This window comes from Anas acuta, chromosome 3 (genome assembly GCF_963932015.1).
Source record: "Anas acuta chromosome 3, bAnaAcu1.1, whole genome shotgun sequence".
Lineage (NCBI taxonomy): Eukaryota > Metazoa > Chordata > Aves > Anseriformes > Anatidae > Anas > Anas acuta.
In genome coordinates, this window is record NC_088981.1 from 96,958,150 (window position 1) to 96,985,265 (window position 27,116).

At 38.0% G+C, this 27,116-nt stretch overlaps 1 protein-coding gene across 22 annotated transcripts in view; it reads right to left on the minus strand.

The window, feature by feature from the left end:
* Positions 1-3,727: 3,727 nt before the first annotated feature.
* Positions 3,728-27,116, minus strand: part of DLGAP2 (DLG associated protein 2) — a 469,035-nt gene continuing 445,646 nt past the window's right edge. For 20 of the 22 annotated variants that reach the window (XM_068678444.1, XM_068678448.1, XM_068678451.1 and 17 more), the window contains 4 exons: positions 18,359-18,450; positions 13,571-13,723; positions 12,710-12,727; positions 3,728-11,215 (listed from right to left, as the gene is read on the minus strand). In XM_068678444.1, the coding sequence (XP_068534545.1) occupies positions 10,997-11,215; positions 12,710-12,727; positions 13,571-13,723; positions 18,359-18,450 (482 nt within the window). In that variant the 3' untranslated portion in view covers positions 3,728-10,996. The remainder of the gene's footprint in view (positions 11,216-12,709; positions 12,728-13,570; positions 13,724-18,358; positions 18,451-27,116) is intronic. The other 2 variants (XM_068678446.1, XM_068678466.1) reach the window with 1 other exon arrangement.

A 27,116-nucleotide genomic window follows, 5' to 3' on the forward strand; every position in this document is an offset into this window, starting at 1 on the left:
AAGAGCTGCTGAGCTTCATTCCCTTATGACCTGGCAGACCCATGCTACACAGTAAAAGGATCAGGGATATGGCCTTGGCTCTGAGCATCCCACAATGCTGAGCCTTGCTGAGGCACCTGTGAGCAGGGTGGTCCTGTGGGACTGGTGGTGGCCACGGACCAGGAGAGGTTCTGATATCAACCCATCTTGTCATCCTCTCCTTCTGGGAAGAGATGGGGAGACCAGCTCTCTCAGCAGCGCTGGCAGCTTTGGCAGGTGAATAGAATACCTCTTTTACACCTGCAAATGGCCAGAAAGAGGATCTCACGTCAAGTGAGAGGAGGGGATCGGCACTCAGGACACTTCACCTTTGGAGCTTGCATGGTGGCCCTGGTGGTTCTCCAGAGGATTCTGAAATGTGGTCATGTCTGAAAAGTTGGCTAAGGTCTACCTGCTGTCTTGTATTACTGAGCCCATGCACTAAGCAGTCTTTTCCAAGGATTCACTCACTATTCTTACTCAAACAAACAAACAAACAAAAAAGCTAGATTTTTATGTTAATTATGAAAATAATCTTCTTTCAGGGAATGGAGGAAACAGTTGTATTAATAGCTCATAAAAACCTTTCTTGTGTTGAAACAAATCAGTCTTTTCCTGACCCATTTTCTCAACTCTGTTCAGTTAGGCAATGCTTTCTAAGCCTTGCTATACTTGTTGCTTTCTTCTGAATTTTCTCAATGTGCTTCTCAATTACTCCAAAATAGCATTTAGTACTCTAACCCAAATCTAGCCAGTGTTGAACAGAGGAAAGCAAGCACTTCTCTGTAGCATACAGAGGATGTCCCTACAGCCCCAGAATTTGATCTGCCTCTCTCTCAGTGGCATAACTGGCGACTGTTACAAGTCCCTAGACACCTGACATACAGCAAAATGCAATGGCCATGGAGATTATTATGAAGCAGCTTGGCCAGAAGAGGAAAAGGCATGCCTCAGCTACCCAAGTTTTACTTTTCTGGCTCTGAAGTCTCATTCTTTCTGTGGGTAATTTGTTTTCACTTGGTCTGCAATGTCAAGTCCAATAATGTGTGCACGCCACAATTTAAGTTTGTGTATACAAGGATGATTACACAGCAAAGTAATTTGTTAAGCCACACTAATTTAATGATATGCAAATGCATTCACTATTAGATTTCCCCTTTCCTTAAGAGCATAAGATTTAGCTTGCATTGATTTAGCATCATGTTGACTCTTACTTCACTTGTGATCCACCACAACACATCTTTGCTTTACTTTTTCTAAACCATATATTCTGTCCCCTTTAAGCTTGATTGCAACATTTCTTGGCATAGAGTTTTGCATTTACTTCTTCAATGAATTCCATCACACTGGATTTAGAAAAGGTGTCCGTTTTTAAGGAGATTGCTTTGAATACTGACCGTATCCTCTATATCAACTATAACCTCTCCCAGGTCAGCATCATATGATCAATGAATGTTACATTTTTTAGTCCCTCATCAAATTTGTCAGTGAAATTACTGCCTAGGACTGAGACCAGGTTAGATTTTTGTAGGATTCTTGCCTTGCTCCCACTTCTGATTATAAAATGGGTCAAGGATATATACATAATTAAAATAGTATTTTCAGCTGCATGAGTTTTCATTTACAACAACTCCATTTAGATAATATTTTTCTAGTTTTATATTAAAATGTTACATTGGACCTGTATCAAAAGCCTTAATGAAGTGAAGATCTATCACAACCTACTGCTTTTACCCAATCCATTAGGCCATTATAAATTGTTTAAAAAATCACTGCAGAATCTGTCTGGGGATTATGTTAAAGCTGCAATAGGTTATGTAAGGCACTTGTCTACATTTCAAAATTTTCACACTTCAGCTGTGCTGCTACGATTAAAACAATAACAGCCTTCCACAAACCCACTGCCAGTGTCAATACAGTTCAGCTGGAATAAATATGCTAATTCCAGAACATGTATTCTGCACCTGATTATTTGGTTCAGCAACTGAAATAAAATATGCCACATCCATGCTCCAGCTTTACTGACCTTACTAGTTCATCAGCAACAACTGTCCTCATTTATACGGGTATGCTTATAATGCTAAGGCTGACGTGTAACCATCTGTAATGCTGTTGTACAAGAAACAGCTTGCTTGTTAGTCTTGAGATCCTTTCCAGATTGAAAAAAAAAAGGATCACCCTATTTTAGGGAAGTCATGAAGGCTAAGACAAGCTAAATCATCGTTGGAATTTCAGCTAGAAATGATCAAGGCCTTTCTTAGTTGTAAAATATCACTACAGGACTGATGCTCTAGGTCCTAATATCCACTGCTAGGAGACAGACAAAAAGAGCTAAGGTGGTCTAATGATTTCTCTGTCTAAGTTTTGTTTTCATTAGAATTGCTGACATACAGCAAGAAAATTTTGAGCCTTCCATGACAGGTATTAAAGATGAAAATTATTTTATACAAATAATGAGCCAGCAGAGTGCGGAATCTTTAATTTTATGGATCTTTACTGCCAAGACTTTTCACAGCTTCTTCGTATACCACCTGTCCACAGCGTACCGAGCATCATTCGTTAATTACTGAGATGTCAGCTTCTACCTCTAGTTGACTCATGCCAAAATTCATCATCTCTGTGTTAAATCTGAAACAAACATCTTTCTTGGACTTGCTTCCATCTGGGGTAGAGATCCCTGAGGGTATCTTCCAACCCACTTCATTATTCTCTCTCTCTCTCTCTCTCTTTTTTTTTTTATTATTTTTTTTTTCCCTGATAGCTATGAAACAATTGACAACTGATAGGCTGCTGGAGTGCTGCAACCACCCCCCCTCATTTTAATGAACAGCATCTCACTGTTTCACTCATTTTTTTCTCCTATGTCTTTCCATCTGCTGCTTCTTACCTAATGGCTAGGTTAACTCTTCATGTTAAGGGAAATCTTTTTGTTTTGCAAATGTACAGTGTTGTCTTGGTCCACAGCTAGGGATCCTAAGTGTTGTGGTAGTATATATAGTAACTGAGCAATAAAAAATCCAATGATTTAAGGAACTAAACACTTTGACATAGTATTTCTTGTACCTCCTTTATTTAGACTCGGAGATTCCATATGTCTTCGTTTCTTGCCTACCATGGCTTCTGTCATATCAAGAAGTGTAGCCAATGAAAAGCATTGATCAAATTTTCTGCTAAGGCGCTTATGCCATTCCCTGAAGGTGGCTTGTCTGCCCTGGACATAAAATGGGCTCAAAAAACATAAAACGGGCCCAAAGTTCCTTTTGGTTATTAAAACAAACAAACAAAAAAACATACAGAGACCCTCGAGGATTCACCTTTCCAAAACGGTCTTCCAGTTACTTCTGCCTAATAACAAATGCTTTACATTCAGTATCAGATATTTTACATAGAAAAGAGACTATTATTCTTTCTGTTAATGACACACAATGGTCAAAAACAGTGCATGATATTCTCTGCTGATAGTATTAATCAAAATATATTGATAGTGTCACACAGTCAATTCCATTATTTGCCAAATTATTTCAGATTTTAAACATCTTCCTTTGAATTCAGATAAAACCCAATCAAAAATATTTTATTGAAAATGAATTAACAGATACTCAAAATTCTACATGGCTAAAGTAATAATTTAGTGTGGTCTACAAATTGCCTAATTGGAAATGGAATATTTTAACTAATGCAAATTTTAAATATAATAAAGAGTATACTCTATTTTTCTCAAAAAATTTAATTGCAGAATTATTTACAGGAGATGAACATAAACAATACATAAACCAATTGAAAGAGGCAGCTTCATAAAAGAGCCATGGGGCAAAATAGTGAAGCACATTTTCTTACAATCAGCTGGAGGTGAGTAGAGAACCATGAAAAAGAATAACTCAATAATAAAACAATTCTCAAATATGTCTTCAAAGTAACAAATAACATTCTGGTAAAGAAGATATTACTGAGAAGCAAGAAATTATTGTAGCAATGAAACAACATACTGTACATTCAATTTAGGTATCCTGCATGCTACTAAATAGAATTTATCAAAAGAACCATAAAAGCATGAGAAATAGAATTACATAAAATAGTTTAATTCTAGTGAAGTGTAGCTTTATACAGATGGTGAATATTTGGCACTCAGTTCATCCTCATTGTTGATATGATTTCTTATGTATATATATATTTATATATATTTATATATACTTTTAATGATAACTAAACAGCTAGTTTCCTGGTTCTAACATTCCTTGAAATTCTATAGGAGGCATTTAATTTAGTCCTTAGGCCACACATTTGTTTATTTTGGCATGTCACAGGGCAAATGAAAATACGTGTTTTGTCTCTGTGCAGAAAATCCTGCACAATCATAGTGGCTTTTCTTCAGGAAAGAACAGTTCTAGAGCAGTATCAGTCAGATTTCTTGAAAGGGAAATTTTGTTAATTCAGGAAATTAACGTCTAAAGTGGACTAAAGAATACATACATGCGGAGCCCTTTTAAAATGAGATGGCCATACTCTTAAACCTCCAGAGCGCAAATAAAAGCATGGATATGAGCATGTGGATTCCACTGGTAATTATAAACAAAGCTAATATTTCTTTGTGAGGACTATAGTCAGAGACTTGAACCTACTAGCAAGCCCTCTGCTCGACTGTGACTGACTTGAAAGGAAGAACCATGTCCATTCCATTATGCAGTAGCTAACACTTGCAGTAAGTCCCTCCTACCTCAGCAGTGCTTGCTGAGTCAGATGTTGACCTGAATTTTATTGGTCCAAATCTGACCTTTCTCTCTGGTTTCATTTATATAATTCTAAGAAGAATTATATATTCTCTAATGCAGCTGAGATAAGAACACAGGCCAAAGCTCTGCCATAATTCATCTCACTAATAGGACGTTTTAATGATAGTTTGGCTTTAAGAATGGGGAATGTTGCGCTGCGCTGAATGAGAGAAGAATAAGGGAAGGAGAAGAAAAAATCTTACTTAACAGGATGTGTGGTGAATAATGGCCATACCTTCAAATAAACCTCCACTTCATTTAATGTTAGTGAAAATATTCATGTTTTTATATTAGAGAAGTAAAAAATCCCCTCCAGCAACACCAATTTAGAAAAATAACAATTTGGCCTTAATAAAATAGAGAATTAAATTGCCAGCTGATGAAAACTGTTGTGTTTGCTCAGTTCAAGTGCAAACTGTGTAGACACACTAATTTGTGTTATCTATGATGTGACTTCAGAAGCCCAGTTCTGTCAGCAATAGATGATAATGGCAGAAACACCCATGTATGGAAAGGAGGGGCTCTGAAGATGCTGTCTTTTTATGTGATCATCATTTATAAAATGTGATATACATTTAATAAGAAGGGAACTGGAATATGGTTTTAGATATAATGAATGTTACGGCCTCTTGCAGCTATTAGAATTTTATTTTATTAAGAGAGCTGAATCAGCCTAAATATTCTGTCCAAATTCTCTTTTGGGCAAGTTTCCATTTCAATTTCAGTTTTATACTTGCTGTCCCGAACAGCCTATTATGTGGTTAAACAGCTGCAGCATTACACCATAGAGGTAGCTGCATTACAGAGAGAACCTAAGCAAATTCTATGTATACAGAGGGCTTAATTCTTGCCCGGAGTCTGCATATGCATATGAATATGCCATAAAACAGCTGTTCCCAAAAGATGGTCCCTGGAGGTGAACATGACGAGCAGTTGCAGATGGGCCATAGGACTGCATGGGACAGTTGGCCCAGCACATGGCAGTGCCATGGCTCAGCTGCAAGGAAGCCACACAGTCTGCAAGAACGTGAGCCTTGACCTGGGTCTGACTGTCTGGGTACTGTGACACTGAAAAATTATTGTTATGTATATATGTATAAAATCCTCCTTCTGTTATCTGCAGTGTGAAATGGCTGCCTCTGATCTGCCTCTCCTGCCAGTGCTGAGAGGTGTCCCCATTGCTCTGTCATACAAAGAACCCTTAGGGTTAAAGCAGAGTCTCAGTACAGAGCAATTGCCTGAAACAAAGCATAATCCTTATGCCTAAGTCCTGTGCTCCATATTATCCCTCGTGCTAGCTTGGCTAGAGGGAAGAAGGGGAGAGAATAGGGCACTCTGAAGTTATGCAACACGTGGAGGCTGCTTTTGCAGCATGTGCCCCAGATCCATCTCTCTGGCTAAAAGCCATGGGGGTTGCGCTTGTGAAGGAGAGACTTGCTGAGATCTCTGAGCAAGAGGGCTCAGCTCCTGTGCTCACTACTGCCCAGGGCTCTCCTGGCTCCCCGAGGTGCCCTCCTGGTGGAGCTCCTTCATCACCAGGACCTTGCTGCTGTCACAAAAAGAAAAGGCAGAGATTGTTCTGAAAACGTAATTTGATGTTTTTCTATCCCTGCCTACATCCTGGAGGGACACAATCAGCATCACCCTCTTCTGTACTTTGATCAGGTTTTCCTCTTCCTTCATCAAGTGTTCCCCACTCATTCGGCACAGGTGTGGACTGTGTGGGTCCTCCCTGGGTGCTGGAGGGTGATGTGGAAAGAAGCTCCCCTGCAGCATGGGGACAGGCAGGAGAGCCCTTGTCCCTGCAGTTCCCCAGGCCAGTGTCCCCCTGCAGGCAGGGTAACGACCATCCTGGCACCAGCTGGGGCCTGGCCTGGGGATTGCATGTCAGCTAATAAAGTGCTTGGAGATCCTTCTGGATGAAAGGCACTGTATAAATGTAAGTCGACCTGCGATACACCAGGAAGCACCTCTCTAGGCATCAACAAGTTAACTGCTGTTCCTCACCTTGAATGTAGCCTGCCATGGTGTCACCTCAAGGCCATCTGGTCTGGGAACAGCAATGGGAGTAACACTGCTTTGCATTTCATTTCAACTCTCTGCCTAATGCAAAGGCTCCTGCTCCACAGGATTTCACGGCTTTTCAGCACACACAACCTGGCACCTGTAGCTACCTGCTCAAATTCAAGACCTCGAATGGCCATGCACAAACCATACCTTGATGGGTCAGGTTCTGACGTGTACCCTGCCTGTAATGTCAAGGAAGAAGGACATCAAACCCACCAGCCAGCCAAGGCAAGCTCAAGATATTGGATGCAAACAGCTGAGATGAGTGCATCTGGAGGGATGCCACTACACCAATTGCAGCAGGGCCTGGAGAGACCGCAGGTCACTTATGGCACACAATCACATAGGAAGAAAGTATTCTCCTTGCAAACCACCAAATGACCAAAAATTCCCTCACTAGATGCAGTGCCAAAGGAGTAGAAAGTAGAGTAATAATTTACTGATACAGCAGGACATGGGCTTATTTTAAAACAAATAATTTATATTATATGAAATGTATTATATAGACATGAAATCCACACACCTTCCTATGCACACTTTAGTTCCTTCCTGATTAATCTCAAATCTAACATCGTGACAAGTCTTAAGCATGAATTAAAATGTATTTTTTTTGGTATTAAACTGTACAACATTATTAGTCTTTGCACACTGCCAAAGGCCATTCTGATCAGGTCAACAAGAAATAGTAAAACACTCCATAATATACTTCACCAATTTACAAAGAATTTCAAATCTAAAAAAATATACAAAGCAAAAAAATAAGTATGGCAGATATCAACCAGTCAGGTCTTTTTCTTTATTTAACTTTTCACAATTCTGTTTATTATACTTGTGTTTTACAGGCAATGAAGAAATGAACATAGACTTTCTATAAGTTTCATCGGTTAAAATAAATATAAGTCCAATTAATGTTCAATTAAATACTAGACTATTTTGCTATATCCAGCTGTTCTGTGTGGATGTACTCCATGATGTCTCTAAGTAGAAAGTATTCTACTTTCTGTCTTTATGTTTATTTATGCTCCTCCTGCATTGGTTTTGTAACTGAACTCTATTTTTATGATGTGGGGTCAGATTACAATCAATCTGTTTCTATGTTAAGGTACCATGTGCTGTGTTTCTCATGTCAGGGACTGAAAAAAAGTTGATTTATTTGCAACACAAGTATGATAAGCATAATGCTATTTTTCTAAACTAACAAAATGTACAATATGTAGATAGAAATGGCTTTCTTGCTCTCTATGATAGAATGTTACCTGTACAAGAATTTAATATATTGCACTTTGAAATATAACATGCACAGATAACATATTATCAAATCTTTCAGTAGGCATCTAACTCAATTTTGATACTTTTTCTTTTGTTTCCATTCTTGTTTTTTTGGAACAAAGGTGGAGCAAACAGAAATCATATGCATCCAACATTTATGTTGAACATTTGCTTGTAATGGCATGGGAAATGTAAAATTCAGGGTTGGCATCATTCTTGCAGGCCTATTTTTGCCTGAGAACATCCATTAAAATTGTAACATCAAAAAACAATGAAAATATGATTCTAAATTAAAAGCTTAGATGGACTGCCCCAAGTAAGCATTACTAGGTCAACTGGGATCTAAGCACATCTGTAAATTTTTTTTAATGATTTGTCTTTACAACTGTCAGACTTTTAAAGTCTGATTAGTGGCAGGATCAAATGCAACTTGTCTTATCACATGAGCTGTCCCTGCAGATAGGAGTTTTCAAATAAGTAAGTCAAGTGTGAAATGTACAGGGAAATTAGAGAAAATGTATCAGCTGCCATATATGTATATAACAGCTTCATATATTTAGTTGTGTGTGCCTATTTTATATTTCCTAAAACTAGGAAAGACACTAGCTTTAGTTTTATGTGGATATTTCTAATTAGCAGCTCCACATTAAATAATATATCAGTTTTTGACACTAAAGATGCCAGTGTCTGCAAGTACATTTGTATTTAAAATAGTACAACAAATATAGAAGTAGTATCAATATTGTACACTACCCAGAATTCAGCTCTTTCCTTAATAGAAAATGCCTTGAAAACACAAGGGATGGGAAAGATAATGTTTTCGTCTATAGAAGAATATTTCAGGGATTTTTTTTTTCCATTTTTGAAGGATATACATTCGTCTTGGTTTTTACTTCCAAATATAGTTTAAGGCTATTTGGCAAAGTATATACCAGATATCAGGCTCAATTTACAGGGCTTTCTCCTCACAGAAACATCTCAAAACTTCATCTCTAAAGATTCCTATCTTGAAGCTAAACGTGCTTTATTAGCTGTGCTCCAAAGACAGAACTCATGCTTAGTACTATGCACTGTAGGAAAAAAGAAAAAAAAAGAAAACGAAAAACAACATAAAAAAGCAGAACCAAACCAAAACAGATTAGAAGCAATGTCAGATCTGCATAACCTATGATAATTCATGTTTTCAGTCATCTGTCAGGCTGCAGGGTGTGTGGGACACGGATTTAAAGTGCTTGTCAGGTGAAGAACCAAAGTGCTAGAGTATAATTTAATAGCTGTTCTGCCTATGGCTAAATACATTGCATTTGTTAAAGCAGGTAAACAGGAAATGCAGTAGATGGGACTGTCTGTCTCACTGTGTTAATGTTGTTTTGACCTAAAGTATTATTCAGTAGTGTTCCAACCTTGGAGTCGGAGTCTGTGGGTTACTTATCTTATTGCGTCTTCACCTGAAGACTTCTAAGTGCTGGGTTGCTCAGTTGGCTCTGGAAGGTAGGTGAAGTGGCATAATTCTATCTCAATTTGTTTCGATTTAAAGCCTCTTAATTGTGGGAGTCACCACTTCTATCTTCTGATAATGAGAGGCTTGAAAATACATTATTTTCCTTACATTCCATGGCTGGAAATCAGTTTTCTCTTGAGTCATGTTTGTTACGTCTGAAGCAAGCAAGAAGCTTAGTCTTGCTGTAAGTGATACTGCATAGAAAAATAGTTCTAAAAAAAATACAACTGTAAACCACAGTTCACCTTTACCTTAACATAACCATTTAAACTTAGATATACTTACCACTCACATTCATATTTCTTAAACTGTTTACAACATCACAACTGGCATTTTAAACAAGCAAGATTTTTTTTCTTTTTTTTTCTTTTTTTTTTCTTTTTTTTTTTTTTCTCAAGGATACCCTGGAAACTCAATTGATATAACATTTTGAGAGTTTGAAATATTACATGTAGCGCAGCTCTTGAAATAAAAGAGAGAAGGCTTATAAAATAAACGTTAACACATAAAAGAACTGTTAAAAATGCGATGAGTGTTCCAAAGGAGTAAGTATAACTTTTTCTTTACACATCTTGCTACAGAAGATCTAACTTTTTAAGGCTTCCATTTTCCTTTCACCCATCACTCAAGTCCTCTTGCATTATAATTTTGCTTAGGTTTCAGAGTGTTGTTACACTGCTAACAGCAAACGTTTCTCAGTGGGCATTCCCAACACCACCAGACTTGTATGCTTCTTGGTTTCTGATGAACTTTGGAGTTTTAGTGGCTGGATATCCCTGTTCATCTCCAGAAACTTGACATGACATGAGAGGCCTAATGTTATTTTGCAGTAACAAAGATGAGGAGAATGGCAGAGCACATGGGTAAATATTTTAGCTGGGTTCTAGGAACAGAAACTGGAGGTCAGAGAGATAAATGGGTTCTTTCTTTCCTGCTCTTTACATTTGTAGCACCTTCTACTTGGATTAGCTAATGCCTCTAGTGAATGGTGAGATGCACCCATTTATAAGTTTGTTATTCTTATCCCTAATTATCACACATTTTATAAAAATATAAATAACAAAAAAGTAAGCTGGGTTCCATCTCAAGAGGTGTTTCTTGTTGTCCTCTGAGAATATACTGGATAAGTCAGGTCTCGACAAGCCCTATCCATTGTAGCTGATTGTAAGTCAGACAATAAATACAAAAGAAGTCGTTCTTGCGGTGAGCTCAGCAAATTCTGAGGAAATCAAAAGCATTCCACTGTGCTTATGGCACAAAGAACACAACAGCAAGGGCATATTTAGTGGAGAGAATGAGACAAAAATTACCAGGTAAGTGACAAACTGTACAAGCATTTTGTCTAAAAAAGGAACTCTGCAGCATTCTGTCTTTAAAGCCGGGTTTGAGCCTCTGGGATGTAAATCTCGATGCTGTCTGCACGCTCTGTGGCTGAATTCTGCCGGAAAGAGGCTGCTCTCTTCGCAGCCATGAGCCGTCTTCTGGCTTCTTGTCGCTGCCTGTCGGGTAGGTCCAGAGATTTTTCTCTTGTGATGGGGAATTTTCCTTTTGGGGGCTTCTTTGGTACAGGAGGAGGAACCTTTCTTTCTTCCTGCAATAGGAGGTGAATGAGTTCAAGGTGAATGGCGTGTGGAAGCTACCATCAGCAGAACATGCAAATTGAAGACATACAAAGCAAAATACTCATTACATACATCAAGCATGCTCACTTTGCGCTCTTAGATCAGCTGATTTATAGATCACGTGAAGGGCTACCCATTCTAGAAACACTGACGGAAAACCATTACTTCAGCACAAATTCTGTCATCCTGTGCCTTCAGATAGCTATGCTTCCTTTTACTGTACTTACAGGTGTCCTACACATGCAGTCTACATACCTCGCTTTCACATGAATTTGTTTAGTTTCAGCTGACACACTGTTACATTCATTATAAACAGAAACACACACTGGCTCTCCAATAAGAATTCAGCGCATCTGTGTGGTTTGATCAAGTGAAAAGACCATCAAAGATTAGCAGGACAGAATTTTTAATTAAATTAATCATACTGAGTTTAGCCTCAGCTGGATATGAGATAGCAGCTGTGTATACATGTCTGTTAGTTTACTCTCCTCTATGAATTGCTAAATGGAAACATGCAAGCACCAACCAGAGAGAAAACATAGGGCTGATTGTTCTCCATGTCAGCCTGGACCATTTTAAAGAAAATTATACTGAAGAATATTAGCAAACTATAAAGTGAGAGTCAATAGATTTTGCTACCAACGTAGCTGTAAATGGCTTCTGCAGGTTTTATATCAAGAACTTTTCTGAAGTATGAAATTGATATTTTACTCCATTATAGATTGTGGAATATCACATAAGGACCTTAAAAAGATATTGCAGAATCACATAATAATATAATAGTTTAGGTTGGAAGGGACCTCTGGAGATGATTCAGTACAACACTCTATTCAAAGCCCACTTGAAATTAGACTCAAGTTTGAAGTTAAAACACATTTTTTGTTATCATATTTAATACTTGGCTGAATATCTCCAAATATGGAGATTCCACAACTTCATATGTATTGTATGGTTATTATGATATATCTTTCTGCTGGATCACTTCTTACAGTGGTTGTAATAGTTCAGAGCATGGGCTGTTCCTTATGGAGAACACAGTTAATTTGAGGCACAGCAGGATTCAAATAATAATAAAAAAAGAACTGATACACCTGTGGTTTGCAGAATCATCATTACTTTTTTTTTTTTTTTTTTTTTTTTTTTTTTTTTTTTAATTCTGAGTCTACTACCAAAATGCATTATCCAAGACTAGAGTTAAATTTAAGAACATAGTTCAATGTTCTCAACTCAGCAAGACCAGTGCAGCAGCCTAAAATGCTGTTCTCCATGACAGTCAGCTCTTCCAGTCTTTATTTTCTTTATTTCCTGTTTTTAGACAGGAACATAAGGGCTCCATTCCTGCTGTCCCATCTTATTATTTTTTTCACTTTTAATTATTTCCCTCTCAGGAACACCACTGTTGCTGTCACTACAATAATTTCTTACTTCCAATTGTCACTAGTAAGCAAGAGTTGCAAACTCACCATCCACCAATCAGTTGGCTGAAAATTAAAATCCAAGAGGAGCATGAAGAAATGAAAGAGTTGTCAAAATGCCTCCTAATTCCTCCCAAACCAAACAAGTATTCACCTGAGGCCAACAGTACTGACTCAAACCAAATGCTGCCTTCATCTGACTGATATAATAATCAGCAAGGGCAGTAGGATAATTTGGGATCAGGGCAGGGAATTGCTCTGGGAAGGGGAAAGGAAGTTTCAGGTTTACATTGTGCTCATGGCCATGGTGCCACCTGCTTTGGAAGCCTGGTGGCCAGGGGTGTTTCCCAAGCTGCACCACAAAGGTGCAAGCAGTTTGCTAGAAAATCTCTTTTCCCCCAAACTTTCATAGTCAAGCTTTAGTTTGACTGGCACTGTGCTTTGTCATACTCTTTTATCTCACTTGTGGCCCAGCACCAGTCATCTCTTGTGGGTAGGATTAAGCACCATAATGCTCAGGTTTGAGCTGGCCCAAATGGAGCAGCATGCTGCAGTTTACCTTGATTGAATTATTGGGCTATTGTCCTCAGTCTGAATTAATCAGAACATATTTCAATTGTAGCCTTTTTAATGTGAATCCAAATAATTTCACCACAAATGTTATAGAGCAGACAAACAGGATTTAGCAAAATCAATTTTGTTTGTTACACAATTCAGTTCAACATTATTAAAAAGAAAATAACCCCCCCCTCATATCTGATGAAGGTTTCCATGTATAAATTGGGCTATACCAGTAGGTGTTTTCTATCTTTGGGCTAGAAACCTTCCACACTTCACTACTGGATTTGACACAGGGAGACCACAGCACTATAAGTGGGAAGTAAATGGTATTGTCCATGGTCTATTTACCTTCCTTTCAGGTGATTCTATTATTTTCCATTCATTGAGCTTCAGCTGGTGCAGTTCATCAAACTTCATGCTGACATCTTCAATCGAGAGCTGCAATAAGTCCCAGAAACCTGCGAGGTCCTGGGAAGTTGGTCTCGGCATGGCACTCGGGTCCTGTCATGCACAAAGGAGAGAACATGAATAGAGCAGGAGGCTTTAAACAAAGTGCTCTGAGGCAGGAAAGGAGACGTGCCGGATGATGTTGCTGCGGTGCTGCTCAGGGCTAAGGCTACACATGCTCTGCAGCTGTGCCTCCTACAAAACCCAAACATGAACGAGCTACATGTCCTGTGCTAGCCTTTCTGCATCTGTGCAGCACAGAGAGCTCCTCAACACCATCTGCTGTGCTGATCTGCATTTCTAAAATGTGGCACATGCTGACAACCTCTCTCTGCTGATTATTAAAGGGAATGGGGATGTGGTTCGTATTCCAGGAAGCCTGAAGTTTTTCTGGTTAAAAATTACATCTGTGATAGCTGAGGAGAAGACAAAGCAACACTACGAGGAAGTTGTCAACTTGTGCTGGATTCGATGTTTACATTGTCTTGGGTGTTCAAATATGTGTTTAAATTTAAAATCCGGGTGGTATGTTGGGATTTTGTTCTCCATGGGGTCGAATCATGCTCAGGAACTGGGCAGGTATTATTCCCAGGTACTGCATTAGGTGGCGCTAATAACCTGATGATTAACCAAACGTTAATGCTGGATAAAAACTGCATTAAAAGGTAGCATACAGAGTCTGTACCTCATGTTTTATGAGAACTGGTACTCTTCAAGAAGACAGGTTTGTCACTTTAGTGAACTAGGGCTTAACTGGTAAACATCTCTGTGAAGATGATGGAGAAGTAATCTCCCAGGGCAAGAGGAAGTAGTTAAGAAGATCTCTGCAATGGAGCTGGGAGAGATGCAGTTGAAATCAGGCCAAAGGAGCTCATGATTTCCCCCTCACTAGGCAAAAGCTGTAATGTCTAGTTTACTGAGTAATAAATAAACTGTGGTGTTATTGATGAAGCAAGGCTCTGTGCCCTGTATTCTTGGAATCTAATGGATGAAGACATTTTAAGTAGTGAATAATGCTCCACAGAGTTGTCTAAAACTTGGAAGAAAGATAAACCAGAATTTCGATTCACTCCTAGCGGTCTTACACTGGGAACTGCTACTTAAATTTGGGTTTGGACTACTGTGGGAGCTGAGTGGCTGGAGCTGGGCATGATGCTGTGTAGTGTCACCCATACCTAAAACCCTTTGGGAATCCAGCCCAAGAACAACTGCCTAAAAGTTTATACACTTCAAAAACCTTGCTAGAAAAGCTTTCATTTCATAGGGAGTTTAGGGATTAAACAGAAGTTCCAGTACAGATTATAACAGACTTCTGGGAAACATGATGCAACTCCAGATTAGTGTTCACTGAAGATGTCTTCATTGGGAAGATCCCAATTTATTCCAAAACTATTTACAGTGTTTGTCAGTGGTATTAATTATTGAATAAAGGTCAATATCAGAGGCTTCAGGAACCAACTCCCCGCATGAAATTTGTCAGGACAGTCCCATAGCAATTTGTCTTGCACTGCGATCTCTTCTCTCCAGCCTGGTCTCCTCGGTCCTTTTCCCCACTTTCCTCTAAACAGCCACAAAATGATGCCACTCATAGAAATGTCATTGCCTTCTGAATCAAGGCTAATTGCTCTTCTGTACCTTTGTGCTTTGTTCATCCCTGATGCCGAAGAGCACAGCTTCCAGAGCAGCTGGGAGGAGAGGAGCGTGCAGTGCATTGTGCGGACACAAGAGGGCTGCCTCCTGCTGCTATCACTTATGGATTCGCAGCCCGTAGATAAACGCTAGCAAAAATGATTACTATTACAGCTAACTGGGTTTTGGAAAGAGTGCCTTAAACCTGCTTCTTTTCAGAAGTGGCTCTCTTATTTGTATCGTATTTGGAATTCAGCTTTGCAGCCTCCTTCCGAGGGAAGCCTAAAGCTAGCAAAAAGTACCTGGCCCATGCTCATGATGCTCTGTTTTTGCCTGCAACTGTGACACACCGAGAGATGATTTCAAGAGCTGAGTAGGATCTGTGCTGACTAGGGTATGGAGGAGGACACTTCAAAGAAAAAGCAGAGTATTACAAGAGATAATGTGAATAATTCATCAGGGAGTAGTCATTAATCAGTGATGTTTTTTTTTTTTTTTTTTTCTAGTAGTTATTGGGAACCATATACTGTAAGAGATAGTCAGTCAGATTCTCGTAAAAATCACAAAATCATAGAGTGGTTTGGGTTGGAAGAGAGCTTAGAGATCACCCTATTCCAACACCCCTACCATGGGCAGGGACACCTCCCACCAGACCAGGTTGCCCAAAGCCCCATCCAGCCTGGCCTTGAACACCTCTAGGGATGGGGCATCCACAGCTTCTCTGGGCAACTTGTTCCAGTGCCTCACCACCCTCACAGTAAAGATTTTCTTCCTATTATCTAATATAAAATTACCCTCTTTTAGTTTAAAACAATTACTCCTTGTCCTATCATTACATTCCCTGACAAAAAGTCCAGTTGTATGAATTTACTCTGAATAAGAGATCTTAACCAAGAGCATCATCAAATATGTTGCCTGAAGTTCCTGTCACCCTTTAGAAATATCCATAGGCAACGATTAAATTTCAGTTTGAGTAAGTACGTTCCTGTTCTTAAAACTTTGCTGCATTTTTGTGTTGGCAAAAGTAGATGCTGTTGTTCTCTGTTGTACATTTATGGTTATTGTTGTTGAATACTGTTACAGAAACTGCTGTGCTGTAGCCCTGTAAGCACTAGTTGTTCTCCAGCGGGGGACTTCATAAACTGGCTGCTATCTGCCAGCATTCCCATGGGGCACCAAGATGCTGCCTTTGGAGAATATGTAAAGCCAGCTGTAGATAAGCACTGACTATTTAACAAAAAGCCTCTACCATTAAGCATAAGAAGAAAAGCCTCAAAACATGAACGAGCTAGAAGTCCAGTTCTGCAGTTGCTGCTTTCTGCAGAGCCCATTGCTGATTTAATGAAGCTGAAGAATATTCAGAGCTGAAATATCCAGAATTGGGTGAAGCTGCCATTAAGGAGTTCAAAGGTTTATTATCCAAACAAGAAGGAGAGAAAATGTTGCCGTTTTTTGGTCATGTTATCTGCAAAGCGGTAGATTTCTACTACTGCTTTTGCAGTAAGGAATTGTCAGCACTTCCAAACTGCCGATGGCTGTGGAGAGCAAGAGCTGCTCTCGTTATTACAGCAATGCTCTCAAGCACAAGTGCTGGTCCCACTCGAAGATAAATGAAGTGGAATGGAGGTTAGGATCTCCAAATCTTAGTTTGCATAGCTTAATCAATCAGGTAATGGAAGACACTTTGAAATTTGCAGTAAGAAACTTCTAGGCATTGATGAAGATTTCCTTCTTTCACTATCAAAAACATGAATAAATAGAAGCACACATGATATATTTGATACTACAGATGTGGTCATCTCCTGCTTGCCTGACTTTGCATATTTCCTCTGTCATTCTGTCATAGCTATTCAATTTCTTGTTTTGACAGAATCTTTGAAGTGGATAATTGGATTCTCTCCTAAAGAGGACTATATATCTTATCCTTTTCTATCAGAAGGTGGGACTTTTTTTTTTTTTTTTTTTTTTTTTTTTTGGCATGACATTCTCGGTAATATTTGACTACAGTTTCAGGAATTTTGGATGTTTAACCTTAAGGATGGAAAGTAGTATACGGGTCTCCCCAGAATGACTTTTGCTTTCAAAATTGTGTAGCAAATACTACCAGAAAAAGAAATGTATCTAACCAGATATATAGGTCATGTCTGCTGTCATGCATGTAACAAAATTCAGCATATTTAATGTATGATGTGTAGGGACAGTCAAGAGGTGAAAGTTACATTTGGTTTTCAAGTAAGCCAAAGAAAGTAGGTGTTGTACCACTGGCCTTAGCTAGAAGCATTATGTTCTTCTATTGCATAGTATCATCTTGCTACAACGTTTACATCACTGATGAGTGCTGTCATATTAACGAAGATAACATTTCGAATCAAATTAGTGTCTAATGAACTTCCAGAACAATAGCAGTAACTCCTACAAGTAATATACTGCATCTGTTCCTTTAGCCCTAGGACATCTTATATATAATTGGCAATGCAAATCATAAAACCCAATTTCATGAACAATATGAATGTTCCTGTTTCCCAGATCAGTCCTATTTTCAGGTAGGTAGAAAGCTGCATCCTGTATCCTCCTATTCTCTGCCTACTTTAATTTGAAAAATTCCTCCTTTCTTACCAGAAATACAGTTACTATTTTAGGGTCTTACAAAAATAAGCCATAATATTATGTCTCAGAAAACTTGCATTTGTTCCCTTCTCATTTTTTTATTTATTTTTTAATAAAGCCAGCAAAAGAAAAAAAAAAAGACAACACCCAACTAGACTAAAATTACTGAAAGTACATGTTGGCTTTGATAAAAAATGTAATAACACTACAAGATTAAGTAAAAAAAAAAAAAAAGTAACAGTAAGACAAATGTGAGACATGAAAATGACATTTCAGAATGCTACTTTCTGGGTACACTACATTAGTTTCTGTTGTTGCCTTTGAAGTAAAAATATTTAATTGTAAAATTTACAGTTTTTTTAAATTAGTATTTTGTAGAATAGTAGTATTTTGTAGAATACTAAGGATGAGGAGTCATAAACTCTTCAAGAATGGCCAGACATGGTGACTTACCAGATTTTGCTGACAGAGCCAATAAAATTGCTGGAATTTCTGAGACATGAGCAGCTGAGCACTTCCAACAGCACTTCGGATCTTACCTAGGACTAAGCATACAGAGAGGTTATTATGAATAGATGTTTTGGCAGTAAATGTAAATGCCAACTCAAAGAATATGTAGCTGAAATCACAGCTTAGTTTATACTGGAAGTAAATATTTTGCTGCTTCTGATTATACACATAAAATATTTTTAAAAGATATAGATATAGGAAAGCTCTGTGGCATCTTACCCTTTTGTAAATAGTAAATGATATATTAATAACTCAGAACAACCAAGAATGTTTGCTTAAGAAAGTAGGAAAAAAATCAAAGGAACACAGACAGATTCCTGAAGTAGGCATATATACATTTTTTTTTTTTTTTGAGAAAAATCTTAAATTTTAAAGTAAATAACAGCAACAACAACAAAAAAGTCAGTGATAAACATTATTATCCAGATTTATTTTTTTTTATTATTTTTATTTTTTTTTGCAAATGCATCCTGTCTTAAGAAAACATTTAACTACAAATAGTTACTGCAAATGATTCAACAGGTCTACTGACATTGAAACTAGTAAGTTGCCACCAAACTTAAAGCTCTTTTTAAGTTATCATCCAAAGTCTGTTAGCTTTTCTAGACTCATCTCTTAAGCACCATCAGCCACTACTAAAAAAAATAAACTTACAATACAGACCTGATTGAGGAACACCATTTATTTACATGTCTACCCTGGAAAATACATGAAGACCTAAGCATGGGAGGTTCAGACAGAGTGGGACACAAAAAAGTGCTCCAGGATTTTGCTGAATCATGACCAACCTGCACGGTGCGTTGGACTTTCCCCAGTCAGTGTGCTTGTTATTTACAGTGTGCACAAGAACAGGGGAAACGAACCAACCCAATTTGTTTTACTTCACTTTGCTTCCAAGAACTAGCTCTCTAAATCAAAATTTCTATTTATATACATGTATAATCAAAGACAGGAAATAGTCAGCTCATCAGCTCACCCATGTTAGGCACTTGTTTTTAGATGTGATGAATCGCCTCCTGAAGATGTCTCTTTCTATTGACTAGAGTGCCTAAGCGGACTGGCTTATCCCGAGAAAATCAGCTTCTCCTAGAGTCCCACATTTGCTGGGACTTCAGTTGGTAGCAATATACTTTCCTACATCAAATTGCAAATTCTTTCAACATCTATGTTGAAAAAGCAACATTTTAAAATGCATAATAAGCTGGGGTTTCAATGCAAGATTGAGTTTTACAGAGAATTTCCTGATCTTTAAATAATCTTTAGGGAAATGACAGAGGTAGGTATAGGGGCGACATAATAAATACTCTGGCATCTTTTAATTTGAATAGACTGCTTGTTTGAAGGAACTAAATCAATAATTTAAAGAAGATGCATAGGGTAGAATGAAGCTACCATACAATAAAACTGGACTGCAACATGTGATATAAAAAAAGTTAAATTCTTGCAGAGCTTAAAGTTTTGTTGTTATTTTGAATAAGAAGATGAGAAGACTGAGTGGTATATGAAAAAAATATTTTGGTAATAGTTACATTTTAATTCTGCTTACTCTAGACCAGTGAAACATCTGCTTAACCACAAGAAGCAGCAAGAGAGAAACAGAAGTTTTAGGTTCAATTTCTGTGAAAACATATGTATTTCATAACTTTAAAAGCATAAATTAATTTGTAAAGCTATTTCTTAAACACTATTCTGTTTTCTGTTAGATAAACAGTTTACAGCTGTGCCACAACACTAAATTAAACAGCAACATGCATAATTCATCTGTCCCTTGTGGCACCCATTTGTGAAAGGGTTAAGTGTTTCAGGGCTGTATGAGTAATTCACTGGGGTTTTGTTTTTGTTTAGTTGGCCAAATGAAACAGAACATTTTAATTGGTTTGGGGTTTTTGATCACCAAACCCCTTGCTTTCCTCTATAGAGCCATTGGCTTAGGAAAAGCAATGTTTCGGGTGTTAAAACCCCCCAAAAAACCACAGAAATATAAATTAAAAAGAATTGTTTCACTCTATCTGAAATAAATCACTTTCATTTGTTTGTCAGCATTTTAAACAAAGGTAGAAATGTAAGTGTCGACCAAACTTGTATCTTCCTTGTCCCTGGATGCTCTACAGCACAGGACATAGGACAAACTCCCAGTGTGGGGTCAGAATCCCTTCTTTCCCAAGTTGAGGAATTCTGCACTAGCAGGTCCCTGGTATCACCTTGCTGAAGCTATTCCACACTCCATTCAACTACTCACCAGGCAGAAAAAGAGTGAGAACGGTTCTGGAGGCTGATGGTTGTAGTGCTTGTCTCACAGGGAATAAAGCTCAGTTTTAGTTTCCTCCACTGAATTCTGTAGCTCACAGCCAAGCATTTGGTATGAGGAAAATGCAATGTGGGCCCTACCACAGAAATTTAGATCCTGACAGAATCTATATCTGACCAATATTTTGTAGTGAGTCTCTTGGTTACTCCAAACCCCAAATTAAATAAACATTTGCTTGATTTTCATTATCATGAAGGATCATGTTGACAGGTATCTGTGATTTAAAACCCAGGCAGACCAGAAAAGACTTTAGGCACTGGCTATGCTGTGTTTTGGAGTAGTACACCTCCATTTGGGATGTCAGACACTGGTTCTGCACTATCTGCATGTGTCACCAAGTCCAGCTATATGCTGAAGACTCCTAGAAAGCAACCTTATGCTGAGTGATGCTCATGTCTCATGAAGCAGAGAGGTTCCCCATTGTGCCCGAGAAGAAGACCACCAGAGTGAAACATGTGCCTTTGGTTCCTCTCTCCAACTTCACCTGAAGCTGCCTAAATCTGTCAGCAAGGATCAGGTTGGTCAGACCATTATTCCACTCAAGTTTTGGAAACCCACAAGGAAGACAAACTGCAGCTTCTCAGGGTTCCTTGATCACCCTCTTGTTGAAGAGTTTTGTCCTTCTGTCCAGTTGGTATTTCCCTTGCTGCAGCTTGTACCCACTGCCTCTCCTCCTTTCAGCATGTACCTCTGAGAAGAGACCGCCTTCACCTTCGCGGTTTGTACCCACTAGGTAGTGGAGAACTGTAATTACACCCCGATTTAAGTCCTTTTCTCCAAGCTAAACAAACCTCGTTCCCTCATAACTACTCTACAGATGGCAGGCTTAAACAACTTGCAGAACTAGGACCCCACTGCCAGGAATAAAGTTCGTTTTGAAGCAGCATATAGCACTGGTGAGCAGTCTTTCAAAAAGGCTCCAACAGTGATGAATACACATGTATAATTACAGGCCTACCATTTACTAAAGATCTAACTCTATTTCCATTTCAATAAGTAAATCAGACTTAATAAAACATAGAAGTTAGAATCTCTCATATTCATGCTACTCTGCTTTGCTGTAATTAAATTAAAGTATTAAAACACTTCAATTCATAATCTTTAGCACAATATTAATAGACAGCCAAAGTCTTGTTATTAATTTCATGCATTGGGGAATTATTCTGATGAGTGCAGATTGATTATCTCCATGAAGGAATGATGAATGTTAGAGGCTGGAGAGATTGAGATGTTTGGTGATGCTTCAAAGATTTTGCTTGTAAATAAATGATGATAAAATCAACCAATGTAGTTAAATATATATAATTTTCATATAATTCCTATACCTTCTCCCCTCCTTAAGATAATGTTATATTCACTTGAAAGAGTCATACCACCTTAATTCTGCTCCCTGAAGCATATAAAGCACTCTATTTTTGTTGTGTGGTCCTGTATGAGTTTTACTCCGAAGACGCACAAAACTCTTACTGTGACTGCAGTAGATGCAGACTCAGGATTTATATCCTGGATAAAGATTGTAGAAGTTCCCTGTATACAACATGGAAAATTAACACAATGGTGTCTTTTCCCCTGCAATAAGCATATTACAAGAAAATTGCAAGTAATATATATTTATACATGTTGTATTATGTGAGGAATGCTACAGACTCTTATGACTGAATAGAATTTCACATCAAAAAGGCAGAGTAAGAAAAGTTAGAATTATATTGATCAAACCAAGACCATAGTCTGATGCTATAAATCTATTTTTGACAGGTTAAAAGCTTTGCTCAGTTGCACCACTGTAATGAGAAACTGTAGTAATCAGTCTGCTTCTGGTATTAGTGTTATTTAAATGATGTGTTTTAGTTTTTAGTTTTAAATTTTCATTTCCTTAGTTTTTTTTTTTTTTCCCTTTTTCCTTTTATTTTTTTTTCTTTATTTCCTTTTCTTTTTTATTCATAAGCTTGTAAATAAATTGTTCTACACACAATCTGAGAAAGTATGCCTGGAAGAATATTCTGTCACTTAGCTCATCATCTTAACATGTAAACCAGAATATTTGTGCAATCTGTAAACCTAAATTTTTCTGATACTAAGCCTAAATCTGTCTAAAATATGCATCTTTTCCACTGGCAACATAGCAGGCAGGCATAATAATAAATGCATAATATTTGGAGTGAGATGATATTTTAGAACAGCACAGCCACCAGTCTGTAGTGTTCTGGAGTCAAGGTATGGCAATGGGACCCTTGTGATCCCTGAGCCTCTGTGCATGTTCAATTTTTACCCTAATGGAGATGAGTTCAGAGAAGAGAAAATTTAAGCTCAGCAATACAAATGCTAGGAGGAATTCTTGGGTTCCTCACTATGGGACTGTCCTGTACTGATTTTAACTACTGTTTCAGGGGAATTAAGACATTCTGTAGTCATTTACAACACTCCAAATGTCAATTGCAATATTTTCTGAAGGATAGAGTTGTGAAAGGCATTAGGAAATGATGTCAGTAATCTCTCTTTGGTTAAAGGATAACCTATATTTGGTCAAATACCTAAGAAAGCTTTTATGGATGATTAACTATGAATGTACTGAAATAAATTGGTTGTGAGGTTTCTTTTTTCCAAAGTGTGTGAGATTTAACTCTACCTTTTCTGCTACAGTTCTCTGTTACTAAAGCCCTTGCAGTACTTGGGAAACACCAACCGGAGGATTAGCAAGGACAATTCAGCATCCATGGAATGAAGGGGTAAGGGAAGAGAAAGGTGATATTTTACGCTCTCTTGCTAATGCCTGATACGCTAGAGATCACTTTACTTCAATAGAGCATAGCTGTGCCAGCAGAGCTCCTAAAAATGATGCAGAAGAAAGATATTAGCGAAAAACCTCTTTGTGCTGGTATGGTTTAAACTGGGCTTAAAGACTCTGTTCTAAGATTTATTTATTTATTTATTTATTTTGTTGTGCTTTGTTATCTTAGGATTTTGATATGAGAGTAAAGTCTGGGTGGCAGTTCTCCATTTGACCTGCACACTGAAATATCTCAGTAGAGGAATCTGTGGTGTTTGGGAGCCTGTGATGTCTTCTGCTTCCCTCTGCTACATCATGCCTGACCCTGCAAGTCGTGGCTCCCCTCTGGGCTCTGCTGCTTCCTGTGCAAGTCTCCCTGCTCCCATCACATAGTGCGTAAAGCTCAGCTCTTGGGCTGCAGAGTCCTGGCCCTCTGTGTCTTCAGTAGCTGTAGTGTGACAACCTGGAGCATTTTTCTTGTCATCACTTACACGCCAGCAATAGCCAAATACAATTTTCAGGGTGTAAAACTGAAACACCAGTCAGCACCCTTGAGAAACACATATCTTTGCTGGAAGGCACCCTGCTGGTGCAAATGATGAGATAGCTTACCCTGGGAACACTTCCAGCCATATATATATTATATATATATATATTCTGATAAACACTGAGAACACAAATAACTGCCCACACAGACAACACTTGAACTTTACAGAGACTCCGAAATACGATTCATGGCAACTGACCAAACGAAAAAATACTGTCTGCAAAAAGAAAGCGTGAGAGGTTAGGTTATTTTTGTTGCAGTGATTATCTTCTCCTTTTCTAAGTCCTGATGAGTGAAGATCTTAAAACAACATTATGGGAGAAAAGCTACAGTGAAAGAAAAAAATCAATACAGCAATCAGACAGCTTTCTGTGATCTCAGGGCTATTGTGCTAACACAGAAAATGAAATTGTTTTCTAAAATGCAGCTCTGTTTTAACTCTTCCTTTGATTAAAACGAAATGGAAGTGGTAGCATAAAAACAGCCTTCTCCTATGAGATGCAAAGCTATATTTGTTCTTCAGGTACAATTAATATATCATGGCCAAAAAAAAAGAATGATTCAGCATTAACAATGACAGTTTGAATGTGCAAACTTTGCTGTGAAGTGTCATGGGAACAGTAGTCCTGCTGAAAGATGGAAAAAACATATTTAGTTGCTTCTGGCTTCTGTATTTCTGAGTATTTTCTTCAGGGAACTGAGAAATGCTTAAATATGTCAAATTACATTTCATGGAGGGATATCATTAAACTTTAGTTCTTATGGATTCATACCTTCCAACCTACATAGTTTAAACAGGGGATACAAAATGTGTCAGAGAGTACTCAACAGGAAAAAAACATCTAGCAGAAATTTTTAAATGATCATTCCCTCGGTGAAAATAATTCTTTGATAACTTCCTTTTGCTTGATGTTAGCTATATTAAGCAAAGGCTTACTATTTCAAAGATAATGTAATTCGGAAATGATTTCAGGAGTATCTCTTGAAATGAATCACATAAGATGGAAAAGCAGAAGTCTGTGTGTCGCTTTTGACAAACAGCTGAAGACAAGCATTTTATTTCATTTATGCTATATAGATCTATTTTATACTTCCTACTTTAACCTATTAGGGAGGCCAGATTGCTCCCCCAAACATAGAAAATGAACCTATTTTGGTTAGGTTAAAAAGGGAATTGCAAAAGTCCATTTCAGTTGTATTTCAGTATCTACATGTGAGGGAATTGCCCTTTCTCTTACAGAGTCACTCTGCAAATGAGGAAATATAAAATAATGAAATTCCATTTTGTCTTCTCTGAAATGTTTCTAGATTAAAAGGGTCTCACTAACTGTGAAAGTTAATAAAAATTAGCAAAGTCCAATTTGTCTTTATGTCTTATCCTTCAAGTTCTTCTCTACAATTTTCTGAAAACTTCTAGTTGTTGCAAAGTGTTTAAGGGTATTTCTGGAGTGCAAGTGTAACTTTACATGTTGGAAGGGAGGGTCATTCTTCACGCAGGAATTGGTAGTCAATTAAAATCAGGTCCTCCAACTTTTCCTAACATAACACGTAGCCAGCTTCAGATTCTACAGACTAATACCACTAACTCCCTACCTGTGTTTGTGAATGAGGAAGACCTGAGAACATTTCCACTGCTAATTTCAGGTGTTTGCAAATTTGTTTATGGCTATGCATGAGGAAGAGCTTGCAAAGAAAGGAGATAGCAAATGATCACAAGCACTGATGTCCACCAGGCAACACTGAAAGCTAGTGCTTTGGGATATTTAATGATGGCAGAGAAATGTCAGTATTTAGCAGTGCAAAGATTTGGGGAATACAAAAATAAGATGTATACGGTAAAAATAAGCATTAAAAATAACCACTATGACATAACATTTGGGAATCCTAACACAAGCTAAGCAAAGCAAAATATTTTATTATTTGTACTTAAACAGTACCTAGGAGGGTAATAAAGTCTTCATGTTATCAATGCAAAGAGAGGACTCTCAGCTCATATCTGCCATAATGAAAATGATGACAAAAAGCTAAATTCTGGAAAGCACTGGAGGCTGAAGGAAGAAAAACAGCCTTATGCTCTTTCCCACCCCAAAAGCTATCTTGTTAAGGGCAGACTTGTGCACAATATAGTGCAGAAATATGACTGTAAGATGGAAATGATGAGGTAAAAATACAGATATTCCTTCTTCTGAAAAGGTCAGTACAAGAAATAGAAATTGGCCTTTTAGTGACCATGCAGGCATGGCCCAAGACCTGGGGGTAGATCATAAATAAGAACTCATTGAGGGGAAAAGAAGACAATCAGGAAAGAATATTCAGAGGTGATGCATGGATTTGTAAGAGTGTAGGAAAAGATGCTAGTAAGAAAACTTAATATGAACTAATTTGTGATCTGAGAAAATCTGGACTGAGACAATAATTCAGATTGGCAGGGATTGAAATATTTATAAAACTAAGACTGGAGAACAAGGATAATTGACCTCAGAGGGAATCACAGGGAGCTGGCTACTGAGTACTAGGACCACTTTGATGTATTACTATCATTAGTGCCGGCTTGGATCTTGTTCCAAAATAGTCTACATTATTTTTCACTTTTTCCCATCACTTCTTTCAAGGTGTCCACAGGAAGTGAGAGAATAATAATGATTCGTGACAAAATTATAATAAGAAAATGCTGCTGAACTATGTGGGATTGTAACTGCAGAAGTACTTTAACTACTGCTCTTTCCTATTCCTTCCTGTTCTTCTAATGGCCCCTTTATGATAGTCTCACGTGTCTCTACAGGAATGAAAACATGTTTAAAATGCCTGTTCAAAATAAGAGACAGATTCTCAGGATTCAGAAAAATGGCAAACAAAAAAACTTCACAAAAGACCACCTTGTGTGCTGTGGCAAAGGATCAAGCACTGGAGCCACAGAAGTGAGTGAGAAGAATGTGCCAGAGCTGGTGCTACAGATGGAGCTATTGCCCCAATCAAGCTGTATCTAACGCCAGGCTTTGATCCTTCACTTGACTCTATGCAGTTGGCTTCTCAACTGCTTCCATAAAACCTTACTCTGGCAAAGACCAATGTGCACAGT